Source organism: Mirounga leonina, unplaced genomic scaffold (assembly GCF_011800145.1).
Source record: "Mirounga leonina isolate KUSES-001 unplaced genomic scaffold, KU_Mleo_1.0 Mir_93, whole genome shotgun sequence".
Lineage (NCBI taxonomy): Eukaryota > Metazoa > Chordata > Mammalia > Carnivora > Phocidae > Mirounga > Mirounga leonina.
In genome coordinates, this window is record NW_023270854.1 from 46,840,880 (window position 1) to 46,857,522 (window position 16,643).

The 16,643-nt window shown below is 42.1% G+C and overlaps 1 protein-coding gene across 5 annotated transcripts in view; it reads left to right on the forward strand.

Moving 5' to 3' along the window:
- ANKRD29 (ankyrin repeat domain 29) overlaps nt 1-16,643 on the forward strand; it is a 66,747-nt gene that overhangs the window by 25,482 nt on the left and 24,622 nt on the right. For all 5 annotated transcript variants that reach the window (XM_034995906.1, XM_034995907.1, XM_034995908.1 and 2 more), the window contains 4 exons: nt 366-464; nt 4,208-4,306; nt 7,616-7,714; nt 11,073-11,171. In XM_034995906.1, the coding sequence (XP_034851797.1) occupies nt 366-464; nt 4,208-4,306; nt 7,616-7,714; nt 11,073-11,171 (396 nt within the window). The remainder of the gene's footprint in view (nt 1-365; nt 465-4,207; nt 4,307-7,615; nt 7,715-11,072; nt 11,172-16,643) is intronic.

The window sequence follows — 16,643 nt, forward strand, 5'->3', positions numbered from 1 at the left end:
TTAACCCATTTTTTACATGAAAAGCAGTGTGTTTGGGCTCAGGAATCATTTAATATGAATCATAAAATGAGACCATTATATCCCTACTGCTTTAAAATGCAGTAATCATAGTTCACTTGGACTGCATTTCTGAAGGTAATGGAATTAAGTGAGTTTTTAAGTTGAAAACTCCACCCTCAGCAATCTGTTGCTTTGCCTTTTCCTTGTCTACTCTGCGTTATAAGGTTATTCATGAGACACTTATTACTGTGGGAAATTTTGCACTTAGACGTGTCTTGAGTGGACCTGAGATCCCTTCAGCCTCTTCTCCAGGACCCTCTCTGACATATGATGGCCTAACCGTTATCTGTCTGTCCTCCATCTAGCATGGCACCACGCTCCTCATGGTCGCCTCCTATGCTGGTCACATAGACTGTGTGAGGGAACTGGTTCTGCAAGGAGCAGACATCAATCTCCAGAGAGAGGTAGGTGAGGTTTACACTTGAATAAGAATGACCCAGGTGACAGAGAGTCGAAATTTTTACAGTAGTGAATTGGTAAGGAAGACAAGAGTAATCATTGCTTTTTTCCTACATGATGATGAAGCCCAGATTGCAGACTTTACTGTGCCTAAAATAAGGCCCAGGAATGGACCATTGGTTCTACTTCAATTGAATGAATGTTCTCAAGCATGTGTTGTAGTCTGAGGTAACCAAACCTCTAACCACATTCCCTAAGCACTCCTACATTTCCTCCCAAGCTTAAATCAGGTCTTCCTTCTTCCCTTGGGATGAGGTACTATAGAAGTTATAGGATTTTCACAGAGATCATTGTATTTTTAGAAGGATTGGGTCACCAACCTATTCTGAATGAGGCTCACTTGCTAGACTCTCTCAGCCTTCTTCGTCAAACCATGATTTCAAAGGACTTCTCTGATTGGCCACATATTAAATAAGCTCTCCCCAAAAAGGCCATGTGGTGAACATTGAACTAAAATGTGAGCCTGTCCCTATGCTTCATTCAAAAGCCATCTTGGGAGTTCAGTCTGGCTAGAGGATCCATTCTTGGTCCAATGAAGAAGAGTGGTGGGAGGCTGGGCCTTTTAACATACTTTGGGAGTCTGATCTGAGGGGAGTCCATTTATTTCCAAGCTGATCTAGGGCCTCTAGGTCATCCCTAAAGTGAATTTGACCTCTCAGTCCACACTAACTCAGACCCAAGATGGCATCCTGGGGCAAGCTCCAAACCAAACTGGAGCTCTTGATTTTCCTTGATCCAGTCTTATTCGGGGGCCTGCCCTACAATTGTTTCAGAAAAGATGAGTCATCAACCAAACTTTCATCAATCAGTACACCCCATCTTCCAGGCTGGACTGCTCCCTCTGAGTGGAACAAATTTGGAAACCCCAGATGTGAGGGCTGGATATTCCGTGGGGCATGTAAAGTCCCTCCCCTTTCCCCTCTGGGTGTCACCTTGGCTGTGGACCATGGAAGAGTGACACTTGATGGATAGAATCTGGAGTCTGGTTCTCCATAGCCCTGGACCAGCAAGTCTGATCTATCAAGAGGAGCCATACAGACTATAGCAAATCCAATCTCACAGACAGATTCTTCTGAGCAATTTTCACAACACTGGAGCATTGTTTTAGGCCCTTTTTCACATCAGCAGCTAATTTCCTTCTGGGAGGAAAATGTTTGGGCCCATTTAGAATTATAGTTTGAAATTACCCTAATCTTTTTGTTTTTCCTTTATGCTTCACAGTCTTGGTTTATTATAACTTTAAAGAATAGACAGATTTTTCTCTAATAAAAACAATATGATTTAGATCTGCTTACTCAAAAAACTTTATCCTGAAGGGCAAGTTCAACACACACAAAAATATCTTCAGAACAATTGTGAAAAGCTGAGAGAAAAGGAACATTTGTTTGCTTTCCAGCCAATGTATGGTTTATATGGTTTTATATTTATCTGTTTGGTTCCAACTGCTCGACTAATATTCTTGGATATGAAAACTATTGTGCATTGAACAAAATGGCCCTCAAGGACTTACCAAAGTGTACCCAATTTAGAGGTAACCGTGTGGCTCAAATAATGATGCTATGTGAGTTCCCAGTGGTCTCCTGAATTTCCCGAGGCCATGTCAGCCTCCAGTGATAGAGCTGCCAAAGAGAGGCCCCAGCCTCACCTCATCTGTTTTGCAATCAGAGAGTACCTAGCCGTGCTATGGAAGTTACTCATATAGCAGGCTTCTACCTGGGTTCATTCTTAATCCACTTTTCCAATTAACCCATATCAAAATACTTTGTTTCCTAAAAAAAAACAACAAACAAACAAACAAAAAACTTTGTTTCCTGAAAAAGTACCTGTCATTGTTTTCTTTGGGTGGCTATCTAGGTACACAGAGCTTGCAAGAACAGGAGGCTAATGATCCAGAGAGACCATTGCTCTAAAGAACCAGCAATATTGGCTAAAATTCTCAGGGATAGGAACTATGTGTGCAGTTGTCATGAAGCCCTGGGTTACAATAGTAAAGCACATGCTTTTAAGACTTTTATTCACATTCCAGACTGAAGTCTGGTTCTTTTGTCCACAGATTGCCACATTCATGTGCACAATGATTAATGGTACGTGTATGTTCCAAAATTGACTCAAACTGCTATGATATGATTTTTTAATTAATATATCACAAAATCTTAGTGAAAAATCCTTTTTCTTAGTGAAGAAACAATTTCTAGAAATTATCTCTGGTAGTGTCTAAAATTTAATGTCTATTAAGATGAGAGTTTTCCTATGCTAGCCAAGTTTCTTCATCCAGACCTGTTTACATCTTCAGGTTTCTGGATCTCAACGTTCTCCACCGTAAGAAAGCAATAAGAGGATACTTCCCACTTGTTTCTGTGGGAACCAAGGAGAAAATCACTCCTGAAAGGCTCCGGGAATGGTCACATGCCCTGTGCCTCCCCTGGGCAGCGTCTGGTTGGGGGCATAACCTGAGATAGAAGGTCATGACTGGGAAGGTATCGGCTTGTGTTCTGCCACAATGGTTGGGCTAATTGTTCCCTGTCTCATACACATGCACACATGCACACACATGTATACACACACTTAAGAACAAGCTTCAGAGTCATCAGTAATCCTTAGGGCCTGCTCCTCCTGGCTTCTCCCACCTGGGTGAGAACCTACCACTTTAAGACTTCTGGGTAAGTCATGGAAGGTGTTTCTCCTCACTGTGCCTGGCAAAGCGTAATGTTAGCTTCATCCTTGCTCAAAGCACTGGAGTGATGAGCATCTTTATATGAAAAATATATATTGCCCACAAGAGCAGTATGATGAATTTGCTCCTATCACACAACGATTTGGCTACCAATCTTTGAGTAGGCTTGTAAAAATGGCTGGGAAGAGAGGATGCTAAAACTTGTGTCTCCGAGTAACACTGATCCGGTTTAAAATTTGGAACCAGGCTGTTTCTTGTTCCTGTGTCCTCTTTTGAGAAATATTTTGAATCCATTTGAGTGAATTACTTCGATTCATTCTACTCTGGGGTGCTTAACTTTGTAACCAGAACTCTGCTGGAATTCTTTCCTCTATGAATGAATGCCCATGTTAGCAAGCATGGTGGTTAGTTCCCTGTGGCCACTGTAACAAATTACCACCAACTAGGTGGCTTCGAAGATCAGAAATTTATACTTTTAGGATTCTGGAGGCCAGAAGATTCAAGGTGTGTCCCTCTGGAGGCCCCAGGGGAGAACCCATTCTTTACCTCTTTCAACTTCTGGTAGCTGCAGGCATTCCTTGACTTATGGCCGCAACTCCCTAATGTCCACCTCTGTGGTCACATTGCTTCTTCCTCTCTTCTGTGTTAAATGGGTCTCTACCTCACTGTTATAAAGACAGTTGTCACTGATTTAGGGCTCACCAGGATAAGCCAGGATAAGTGCCTCTTCTCAAAATCCTTAATCACGTCACATGCCACAGAAGGTAATATTCACAAGCTCCAAAAATTAGGACAAGGAATACCTTTTAGGTCCACCATTCATCCCATTATACCAACAATAAAGTTCTCCTTTCATATTCTCACTTCTCTGAACAAGGAATATAATCAGTTCAAATGTAGCCCCCTCCTATGTTAGAAGGCTTACATACAAGGATATTTTGTTTAGTTTGCAAATGTATAAATCAAATGTAATGTAACTAAATGTCTTAAAACCAGCTGCTTATTCTCTCCTAGTCAGGTACAACTGCCCTGTTCTTTGCTGCCCAGCAAGGACATAATGACGTCGTGAGATTTCTCTTTGAATTTGGAGCATCCAGTGAATTTAGGACCAAAGTAAGAGAACTTTCTTGATTTCATACCCTGTTGAAGAATGTTAGCAATCATGAGTATTCATGTCTCTCCATCCATAGTGTGAATTTGTGCTTCTCTTTTTTTTTCTAAAGATTTTATTTACTTATTAGAGAGAAAGAAAGAGAGAGAGAGCACAAGCAGGGGGAGGGGCAGAGGGAGAGGGAGAAGCAGGTTCCCCGCTGAGCAGGGAACCTGACATGGGGCTCAATCCCAGGACCCTGGGATCATGATCTGAGCCAAAGGCAGATGCTTAACTGACTGAGCCACCCAGGTGCCCCACTCTTTTTATAAGATTTTCAAGCCTAAGAAGGTGGGTTTCACAAAGTTACTTGTAATGGCTCAGAGGTAGTCCTAGGGAATCAATTCAAAACATGACATTTTTTGATGAATCACAGACCTGTACCCATGAAACAAATAATACATCATATGTTAATTTAAAAAAGTAAAAAAAAAATGATATTTTTACTCTGGGTTTGTAATTTTATGGGGAATTATTTAGATTCTGTCTTGCACTGGTAGCTTTCTACTTTGGGACACTAATTTTTGTTATCAGGATGGATACAGTAGCAGGTGTTTTGTAACCCCCTGTTTTCATGGGCTTTTTTTTACTTCAAGGTTAATCCCAGTGCTCTCATAGGAACTGTCAAAGTATTTAAGCCACTCTTAGTGAATCTGAGAGATTTCTAAGGAGGGCGATTTGACAGGCAGTTTACTTTCTGAGATGTCCTCACTGAACTATGTAATACATGATCACACTTTATATAGTTGGGCAAGGAAATATGATTCTTCCTTTAAAGAAGTCATTGATTCTTCATGTTCAACACACAGATAGGAAAACTTAGGTTGCAGAAAGATCAATTATGTGTTCATGATATCATTTTACATGATAATGGTTTATAGTAGGAGAATTTGAACTGCTTTAACATTTTTGGAATTATCAACTTATTTAGAGCCTAATCATAACCAAAAAAATTCCTGGAAATTTGCCTTACTTGGAATCTTTTAGGCTTTCTTAATCCTTTGTATGTGATATTTGCATATCAGGGGAGTTTCCAGTGGTTTTTTTTTTCTTTTCCTGTTAAGATGCTATTAAGTAGATTTGAATTTCAGATAGGATCAGTCTGTTCTGAATGTGCCATTGGATGGTACACATGCCTCCATACATGCTGAATATAATATACAATAATCCAAAATATATGTGTGTGTATATTTTTATATTATCATTTTATTTGTCATTATAAAAGTAATACAACTAAAAATAGAAAGTTCGACAAATGTAAATCTCAACTCTTTTAACTAAGTCAGAATGATCATGCAGCACCATATGGCTGCTTCAGTCTTCTTGGTTAACAAGTTAATGCTGGCTTAAAGCCTTTGTCCCTGCACCACAGGGCCCAGAGTGCAATTCCAAATGTTTCCATTAGGTCAACTGCAGGTGTCCGAGAACTTTCCATGGGAAGAAGAGAATGTCGAGAGGCGTTGAGTTTTTATATGATCCTGTCATCAAAACTGCCTTTGTTTCAACAATTGTTCTCAACGTTATTAAAGTTATATCCCACAAAATGTGTTTTTAAAAATAAAAAGGTACAAAGATACCTGGGTGGCTCAGTTGTAAAGCGTCTGCCTTCGGCTCAGATCATGATCTCAGGGTCCTGAGATCGAGCCCCACATCGGGCTCTCTGCTCAGTGGGGAGTCTGCTTCTCCCTCTGCCTGCCACTCCCCCTGCTTGTACACATACACACACACATGCATGCAGGCGCGCGCACTCTCTCTCAAATAAGTAAAATCTTTAAAAATAAGTAAATAAGTAAAAGGTACAGGGGCACCTGAGTGGCTCGGTTGGTTAAGTGTCTGACTCTGGACCTCTGCTCAGGTCATGATCTCAGTGTCATGAGTTCAAGCCCCACATTGGGCTCCATGCTGGGTATGGAGCCTACTTAAAAAATAAATAAATAAAACAATAAAAATAAAAGGTACCAGCTCTTCTATGACAATCACCATATTTTATCTACTCTCTTACCTCATTAGGCAAAGAGAAAAATCAACAGAACGAAAGTTGGAAATGTTGGTGCTCATTGCTACTATTGCAATTTTTGTTGCCCCACACCCCACCCATACTGGCCCCCACCACCAGCCTCAGCCCTCACAGCTCAAGTGCCCCCCTGCCACAGCCTGTGAACAAGGGAGCTCTTACGACAGTGTTTCTCCAAGTGAGGCCCACCTGACACCTTCACACCACAGTCCCCTCACGTGACTGGTCAGAAAGCCTGTTTCTGGGCCTCATCAGAATCAGACCCTGTGAGGGTGGGAGACGGAGGGCAGGCATTTTGGATAAACACTCTATGCCCCAAATTTAGACACCACACTATCTTAGAGTTATGATTTGTATTTCAGAACCAGATGACATGTTCCTGCATTATTTACAATTAGGACAGATATCCACAGACCAATTCACAGAGCCAAACAAACAGCTCCCTAGCTGTAGATGGGAAAAGATAATGCCTTGGCTGCAGTACCTGAGAAAAACCATCAAGGGTTTCAGTTGACCACAGACTCAGTGAGTCAGTAGTGTGATGTGGTTGACATAAAAGCTAATTCTCATTTAGGCTGTCGAAATAAAAGTAGAGTAGTAGACGGAACAAAGGAATGTCCCATTCCCCGTCAGACCACATCTACTGTTCTGGGCTCCGATCCGTTCTAGGGCCCACATTTTAAAAGAGATCTGGACAAACTGGCACATGTTCAAAGGAAAACGCTAAGCAGGATGGTGAGAGGCTCACAGTGCAGCAGTTATCCACTCTTAATGGACGCACACCTTGTTCCTTGAAGACTATGGCCCCAGATGGTTAATCCATAAATCACCTTAATCTCAGAGGCCCGCAGCTGGAGGGGAAACCACAGGGAGAAGCCAGCCTTTGTCAAGCGGGTCTCTAGCCAGAAGACACAGGAGACTATTCGGGTAATTCCAAGACAAAACTGACTGGCACAGACTTTCTATGCTTCATTTCCTTTATTGAGAGGCAAATAGATGATTCTGCATTTGACCTGGGGAATTACTCACAATAACATTGTCCAGTAACTGTAATGTATCCCAAGCGAGTCATCCACCTGTACAACGTGATGCCTTTAGGAGGAACCTTGTCATGAATATAAAGAGAACAAGATGAAAAAGGAAAAGTGAGTTTGTTGTTATCTATGGGGTAAGTCTTTTCCAAAGCTCTCCCTCTGTAAGGAGCATCTGCTTGGTAAACATGTGCCTGCACCCTTTCTAACGTGTTGCCACTTTGCAGGATGGGGGCACAGCCCTGTTGGCTGCCAGTCAGTACGGGCACATGCGGGTGGTGGAGACGTTGCTGAAGCATGGAGCCAACATCCACGACCAACTCTACGTGAGTGCATTTTCAAGGGCATGTTAGGTGGACCCTTGCCTATCCCCTCCTCACACACAGCACTGCAGTCTAAATTCAGAGGTCGGAAATGCCACCTTCAAAAATGTTTTTTTTTTTAAGATTTTATTTATTTATTTGACAGAGAGAGACATATGAGAGAGAGAGCACAAGCAGGGGGAGTGGGAGGGGGAGAAGCAGGCTTCCCGCTAAGCAGGGAGCCTGATGCGGGGCTCGATCCCAGGACCCTGGGATCATGACCTGAGCCGAAGGCAGACGCTTAACAACTGAGCCACCCAGGCGCCACTCAAAGATGTTTTTAATGAACAGTAGGACTTTAATCTGAGACATCAAAGAAAAAGATTTAACCAGATGAGCTTTTTCTGTGGAGAAACACATAATCTTGTTTACCCATCTTTGTTCTACCCTCTTAAATCTCTTGTACATATGAAATATTCATATAATGTATGTACTTAGGATCTTCAAAAATCATGTGACACGTACTTACCCATAAGATAACCAGCCCAGCATATGGACTTGCTGAAAAGCAAAATAATGCTCCTGTTGTAGAGTTACCCAGGAGGAAGAGCACACATGAAGGAGAAATCAAGTTATTTGGAAGAGAAGTGAGGTTGGGGTGGTGGAAGAACTGTAAAGTACATGCACACCATCGGCCTTCAAGAGGCATCTACCGTGAGTGTGGGTCTGTTCCAGCTAATTAACAATTAGCTCATTGCCTAAAGGCTCTTTTAATTGTCACTGTCATTCCAAAGGACTTATGGCAAATGTTATCCTGGTTTTGGACAACAACAACAACAAAAATAAAACATGAGGAGATGAAGTGACTTGATAGAGTATCTTCATGAGGAGTGAAAGAACCTACTGCCAGTTACGTAGGAATCGTATTTTAGGCTATCCCACCGCCAGATATTTAGCACTATGGCACCATACTTTCACAGACAAGTAGTGAGATGTGTCCATGTGAACTTTACCATTTGCACACCTTTCCTGAGTTTACACAATTGACTGCCACATCAGAGACCTCTTTGAAGTACATAGCAACGAGCATTACCCTTTTGCACTTCAAAATCTGTAACACCATTTGAACGTGTGGCTTTCCCGTTTGAATGACTGAATTACTTGATTCAGGTCTGAAAGAGTGATTCTCAGCTCTGGCTGCCATTAGAATCATGTAGGGAACTGGAAAAAAAAAGGGGGGGTCTTCCAGGCCCATTCCAGACTAATCCGGAATCTCTGAGGGCACAGCTGGGCAGCAGATGGTTCTGATGGGTGGCCAAGTCTAAGGAACCTGGGTCTACAGCTTTGGCTATTTCTTTGGCTGCATATAATGAAGTATATCTGAGAGCATGAATGAGTCTCTGTGTGTGTGTGTGTGTATGTGTGTGGTTGAACAGGAAGAGCCCAAGTCTTTGGAAAAGGAAAATGAGTTGTGATTTTCATCCCATTACCACTGATAGTCAGCAATCCAGATTGACTGGCATAGTTGTACTGTTAGATAACATTCCATCCAAAAGGCTCACCCAGGGTGGCACATCATCCTAGAAATGCAGAGTTTGGGGAGAGCCCATTCCTGTACTAAATTCCTCTCTGTTATGAAGTGACTCAAGAAATTTCATGCACTGAAACTTCCATTTTATGTAAGATGTTTACTCTTACCCAAACCATCCAAATATAATTGTTTCCACTAAAAACAATTGAAACATGGAGGATCCCCGGTCAATGACTCCTGAAAGCTTCTAGGAACAGAAGAAATGTGTCGGGTGCTGTAAAAACTGCAATGCTTGGATATCCGTTTTAGAAAATTTCTAAGAGTTACCAGCTGCTAAGAGCACCATGGATTTTCTGTGACAACACAGTAAGGAGCAGCTGAACATTTCATCCCCATATCAAACATCTGCTTAAAGATCTATACAGGCTGAGTAATTTTTTAATGATTGCCTTAAGAGGAGTCTGGCAGCTCAGCTGACACCCACCAGAAATCCAGCACCCTCCACCTGGTTGGACTTGCAGGGAAAAGCGCTTTGTATTTTAACTTGTGGTTAATGTTCCTGATGGGAGGGGTGGTAATTAACTGGGTTAGTGAGGTGTTTTCCCCTAGGATGTGCTCGGGTTTTCCACTGTGGTCTAAAAATAATGAAGCTCAGCACGCTCTGTGAATGCTGTCTATGTGAAGTGAGCATCTGGGGAGGATGCATGCTCTGAGCTAATTGCTGTCTTTGCTGCCATTACCAATGACATGTCTTTAAGAAAAAAATGCCCAGAAGACATAGACACTCATTTAAAAAGAAAAAAAAAAAAAAACACTAAAGAAAAATGGAAGCAAGCGCTTGCTTTGAGCTTTTCTGCAGGACTGCTTCGTTGTTTGTAGGTGTAGTTGCTGTGTCCTGGCTGTCAGGGAGCAAGCTCATGGATAGTCTCACCAGGGCAGTTTTTCTAGAAGCATCTTTTGTTTCAAAGCTTGGAAAAACGGTGTGTTGGGGGAACGTGGATAAAGGGGCAATAAAGAGAAAGGGGTAGGAAAGATCTAATTAAAAGGACACCTTTATTTCTGATTCATAAAACATACCAAACAGGGGCGCCTGGGTGGCTCAGTTGGTTAAGCGACTGCCTTCGGCTCAGGTCATGATCCTGGAGTCCCGGGATCGAGTCCCGCATCAGGCTCCCTGCTCGGTGGGGAGTCTGCTTCTCCCTCTCCCACTCCCCGTTTGTGTTCCTCTCTCGCTGTGTCTTTCTCTGTCAAATAAATAAATAAAATCTTAAAAAAAAATAAAATAAAATAAAAAAAAAACAACAACATACCAAACAGGTTTGGGGGACTTGTTTGTTGTTCTTATTAATAGATTTTATTCTGTGTTTGTTTTTAAACTAACACTGAGCCCTTACTTGACAAAAGAATTGAAGTGGAAAACAATATTAAATGTATGTATTTGTTAAACTAATCAAAAGGGGGTTAACCCCAAGATCCCACAATGAAAGCAGGTGGCCGCTAACGAGAAGTCTGTGCAGACAAGAGAAAAATGATGACTGGCTATTTGGACAAGCCTGGAGGCTGCTGCCAAGGGGGTGGATCATAAGCTCCATGATCAAGATTGTGTAGAGTGAACAGTCATTACATTTATTATAACTTATCTTTATAAGACTCTTTGAAGTGTTACCTTTCCACCTGACTTACTATGATATTTTAGACTATTCTTCAAAGAATAAAACACTAACCATGAATATGAAAACAAAGTGGGGGACAGAAATGGAAAGTTGTATTAAATGGATGCATTTTTAATTGGATTTCTTTTAAAATAAACGTGAAAGATGATTCAAACCCTTTCATTTTGACCTCTCTCAGGATGGAGCCACTTCTCTCTTCCTCGCTGCCCAAGGTGGCTACTTGGATGTGATTCGATTATTGTTGTCTTCAGGAGCAAAAGTCAACCAGCCAAGGCAGGTAATGTCCGTGTGCGCAGAGCGGTGGGGCAGGGAGGGCCTGCCATCCTGCAGCAGCTCCTGAGATAACTGGTCAACTCTGGGCATCATTCAACTCTTTCACCTCGGTGATGAAGCTAATCTTGGATTAGGGCTTCTCTTGTCCTTAGCTTTGGGCTCACCTGCAAGCCTGTGATACCAGGCTGACTTCACCATTTACTGTTTTGGAAACTTGGGTGTTTGGTGTCTGAGGTCAAGTACATACTCAGCCACCTCCTGTTCAAATAAATTATGGCTGCACTGAGGTTAAGAGAGTGGGCTGGCCTGGAACATAGGTAAATAGAGGTGAGTCAGGTAGCCTTGCCCCTGCCCCGTCTCTCCACTGATATGCTGCCTCATCTCTTACCCCCTTTTCTTCTTCGACCACACCAAAGAGGAGCCCGTTACCCACTGGGAATCATTAGTAGGTTCCACACCTTCATCTCTCACAGTTATAACACCACTGAGAATTAATTTACCAACAGCCAGCTAACACCTAGCAAATCAGTTGATACTTAAAGGAACAGAACTACCAGGTAATATAGGTCACACTTTATGAATAGTAAAGAACCATCCAAATCTAAGGCATTATAATTAGCTTCTCTTATATTGGAATGATTTCTGCACTAATTAATTTGTTTTTAACAAAACATTTCAGATTAAAGTAACATTACTTTAAAGGTAGTTTTCTCGGGAAAAGTCAAGCTGATTTCTTCCCAGTAAATGAAACCCAGGCAGATCCCCACTGTAATGTAACCTAATACATAATGTAACATATGCCTATATGTTCACATAGGGAAGGTTGGTCTGAGCTCTTGGCCCCAGGCTTCTTCAGTCTTTAGAAATCCAAGCACATAGGAAGCTGAGAAAGGGCCTTTGGGCAAAGTGGGTTTGAGGTCAGGAATCCTGAGTTCTAGATCCAGCTCTGCCAATAACTAGCTGTGTGGCTTGGAACTAGTGAATCAACCTCTCTGGACTTCTCTTCCTTCATCTGAAAATTAGGAGGTTGGACAGGATGATCCTGACAATCTCTTCAAGATCCCCGTTTTTAATAACTGTTTTATTCAGTATTCAGATTTCTTAGGCACTTAGCATATGCCAGATACTGCTATGAACGTGAGATTAAATTTTTAGAATTTTAAAGATATTCTTAGATTTAGATGGCCCCAGGAATACTCTTGGGAAAGGAAAGCTTTTAGAAAAAGTTGCACTTCTATACCTGCCAGAGTTAACATTTGGGGATTGGAGCTTAATATTTTCTTGTTGGTCCTTCTTATTTTGAAAGTATTGATTGGTTCTGAATCAGACGCTTCATTTTGCCAAAGTTAATAAACAGAGCTGGTCATTTTTAGATTGCAGAACTTTGACTTGGAGGCCATTATTGAGGGTACCACCGTAAATTTAGAAATGAAAGATTGTCAAGATTATTAGGCCTCTCTGTCTGTACATCTTTCTGAAATAAACTCTGGCACTTTGACAAATCTATTCGTAAAATAAATTGTATTAACCATATGCCTAAGGTACTATTCATAAAAAAGACAAGTTGATAGAAGAGATTATATTTCAGGAGGGGGGAAAGATGGTGGAGGAGTAGGGGACCCTATTTCAACTGGTCCCCAGAATTGAGCTGGATATCTACCAGACCACTCTGAGCACCCACAAAACCAGCCTGAGATGTAAGAAGATCTGGATCTCTACAAACAGAATATCTCAGGCGGTTGGTTTTGAGGTATGAAGTGGGGAGCCCTGATTCTGCGGGCAGATATCGGAGGATAAACGGCAGCGGGAGGGTGCCCGGCCGTGGGGATCCTACATCGCTGGTGAGTGACAGCTTCGTGCGCGGGGGACGGGGTAGACTCACAGGCCGGTAGTGGCGGGGAAAGGACTTTAGGGCAGCCCCCGGGGCGGGAACCCGGAGTGGCGGGGTCTCGCGCTCACGAACTGGGAGCGGCTGGTGGTTTTAGAAGCACAAAGGGCAGAGACTTGCTCTGACCTGGAGGCATGACTGGGAGCACTGCGGAGGGGCGCACAACCCAGGACGCTGCAGTTTATAGCAGCATGGACAGAAACGGAGACAGTGTGGCCTGGAGAGCTCACTGAAGAACAGACTGCAATCTCTCTGCTCTGAGGCAGAGGGTTGGAAACAGTCTCTTCTGCTCTGACTCACAGAAGAGACGCAGAAAGCCGCCAGGGAAAGCCGCCAGAGAATAAAAGCCCCAAAAACTGATTCCCGCTGAGCCCATCCCCCACCACAGGGGGGCAGGGCAACTCCACCCAAACAGGGTTGCCTGAGTAACAGCGCGGCAGGCCCCTCCCACAGAAGACAGGCTGGGAACACAAGAGGCCAGCAACTCTAAGGTCCCAAGAAAACAGGTGCATCTTGCTTGGGTTCTGGTCAATAATTTGGACTCTATACATTCCCTCAAACACCCATCAACAGAATGACTAGGAGGAGGAGCCCCCAAAATAGAAAAGACTCAGAGATGGTGACTTATGCTGCAGATTTACAAATGGATGCAGATATAACCAAGATGTCGGAGATGGAATTCAGGCTAGCAATTTTGAGGACAATGGCTAGAATGGAGAAATCAATTAATGGCAACATAGAATCTCTAAGGGCAGAAATAAAAGGTGAATTGGCAGAACTTAAAAATGCTATCAGTGAGATCCAATCCAATCTAGATAATCTAACAGCTAGGGTAAATGAGGCAGAAGAGCGAATAAGCGACCTAGAAGACAATATAATAGATAAAAAGGAAAAGAGGAGGCCAGGGAAAAACAACTCAGAATCCATGAAAATAGAATCAGAGAAATAAGTGACACCATGAAGCATTCCAATGTCAGAATAATTGGAATCCCGGAGGGAGTGGAGAGAGACAGAGGACTAGAAGATGTATTTGAGCAAATTGTAGCTGAGAACTTCCCTAATCTGGGGAATGAAACAAACATTCAGGGGCTCCTGGGTGGCTCAGTTGGTTAAGCGACTGCCTTCAGCTCAGGTCATGATCCTGGAGTCCTGGGATCGAGTCCTGCATCGGGCTCCCTGCTCGGCAGGGAGCCTGCTTCTCCCTCTGACCCTCCCCCCTCTCATGTGCTCTCTGTCTCTCTCATTCTCTCTGTCTCAAATAAATAAAATCTTAAAAAAAAAAAAAAAAGAAAGAAACAAACATTCGAGTCCTAGAGGCAGAGAGGACCCCTCCTAAGATCAAGGAAAACAGGCCAACACCCCGGCATGTAATAGTAAAACTTGCAAATCTTAGAACCAAGGAAACCATCTTAAAGGCAGTTAGGGGGAAGAGATTCCTTATGTACAGAGGGAGGAACATCAGAATAACGTCAGACCTATCCACAGAGACCTGGCAAGCCAGAAAGGCCTGGCAAGACATATTCAGGGTACTAAATGAGAAGAACATGCAGCCAAGAATACTTTATCCGGCAAGGCTTTCATTTAGAATGGATGAGAGATGCAGAACTTCCACGACCGGCAGAAACTGAAAGAATATGTGACCACTAAGCCGGCCCTGCAAGAAATATTAAGGGGGGGGTTCTATAAAAGGAGAAAGACCCCAAGAATGATCTACAACAGAAATTTACAGGAACAATCTATAAAAACAACGTCTTCACAGACAACATGATGACAATTAATTCATATCTTTCAATAATCACTCTCAACATGAATGGCCTAAACACTCCCATAAAATGGCACAGGGTTGCAGATTGGATAAAAAGACAGGACCCATTCATATGCTATCTACAAGAGACTCATTTTGAACCTAAAGATACCTCCAGATTGAAAGTGAAGGGATGGAGATCCATCTTCCATGCCAGTAGACCTCAAAAGAAAGCTGGGGTAGCAATTCTTATATCAGACAAATTAGATTTTAAACTAAAATCTGTAATTAGAGACACAGAAGGACACTATATCATTCTTAAAGGGTCTATCCAACAAAAAGATATAACAATTGTAAATATCTATGCCCCCAACATGGGAGCAGCCATCTATATAAGCCAACTGTTAACCAAAATAAAGAGTCATATTGATAACAATATGTTAATTGTAGGAGACCTCAATACTCCACTCTCAGCAATGGACAGATCATCTAAGCAGAAAATCAACAAGGAAACAAGAGCTTTGAATGATACCTTGGACCAGATGGACCTCATAGATATTTTACAGAACATTCTACCCTAAAACAACAGAATACTCATTCTTCTCGAGTGCACATGGAACTTTCTCCAGAATAGACCATATACTGGGTCACAAATCAGGTCTCAACCGATACCAAAAGATTGAGATTATTCCCTGTATATTCTCAGACCACAATGCTCTAAAACTGGAACTCAATCACAGGAAAAAATTTGGCAGAAATTCAAACACTTGGAAGCTAAAGACCACTCTGCTCAAGAATGTTTGGGTCAACCAGGAAATCAAAGAAGAACTTAAACAATTCATGGAAATCAATGAGAACGAAAACACATCGGTCCAAAACCTATGGGATACTGCAAAGGCCGTCCTAAGGGGGAAATAAATAGCCATCTAAGCCTCACTCAAAAAAATAGAAAGATCCCGAATTCACCAACTAACTCTACACCTTAAAGAACTAGAGAAAAAGCAACAAACGATGCCTAAGCCACGCATTAGAAGAGAAATAATTAAAATTAGAGCAGAAATCAATGAATTAGAAACCAGAAACACAGTAGATCAGATCAACGAAACTAGAAGTTGGTTCTTTGAAAGAATTAATAAGATCGATAAACCACTGGCCAGACTTATCCAAAAGAAAAGAGAAAGGACCCAAATTAATAAAATTATGAATGAAAGGGGAGAGATCACGACTAACACCAAGGAAATAGAAACAATTATTAGAAATTATTATCAACAACTATATGCCAATAAACTGAGCAATCTGGATGAAATGGAGGCCTTCCTGGAAACCTATAAGCTGCCAAGACTGAAACAGGAAGAAATTGACAACCTGAATAGGTCAATAACCAGTAATGAGATTGAAGCAGTGATCAAAAACCTCCCAAAAAACAGGAGTCCAGGGCCTGATGGATTCCCTGGGGAATTCTACCAAACACTCAAAGAAGAACTAATACCTATTCTACTGAAGCTGTTTCAAAAAAATAGAAACAGAAGGAAAACTTCCAAACTCATTCTATGAGGCCAGCATTACCTTAATCCCCAAACCAGGCAAAGACCCCATCAAAAAGGAGAATCTCAGACCGATATCCCTGATGAATATGGATTCCAAAATCCTCAACAAAATCCTAGCTAGTAAGATCCAACAATACATTAAAAGGATCATCCACCACGACCAAGTGGGATTTATCCCCGGGATGCAAGGGTGGTTCAACATTCGCAAATCAATCAGTGTGATAGAACACGTTAAGAGGAGGGAGAAGAACCATATGGTCCTCTCAATTGATGCAGAAAAAGCATTTGACAAAATAC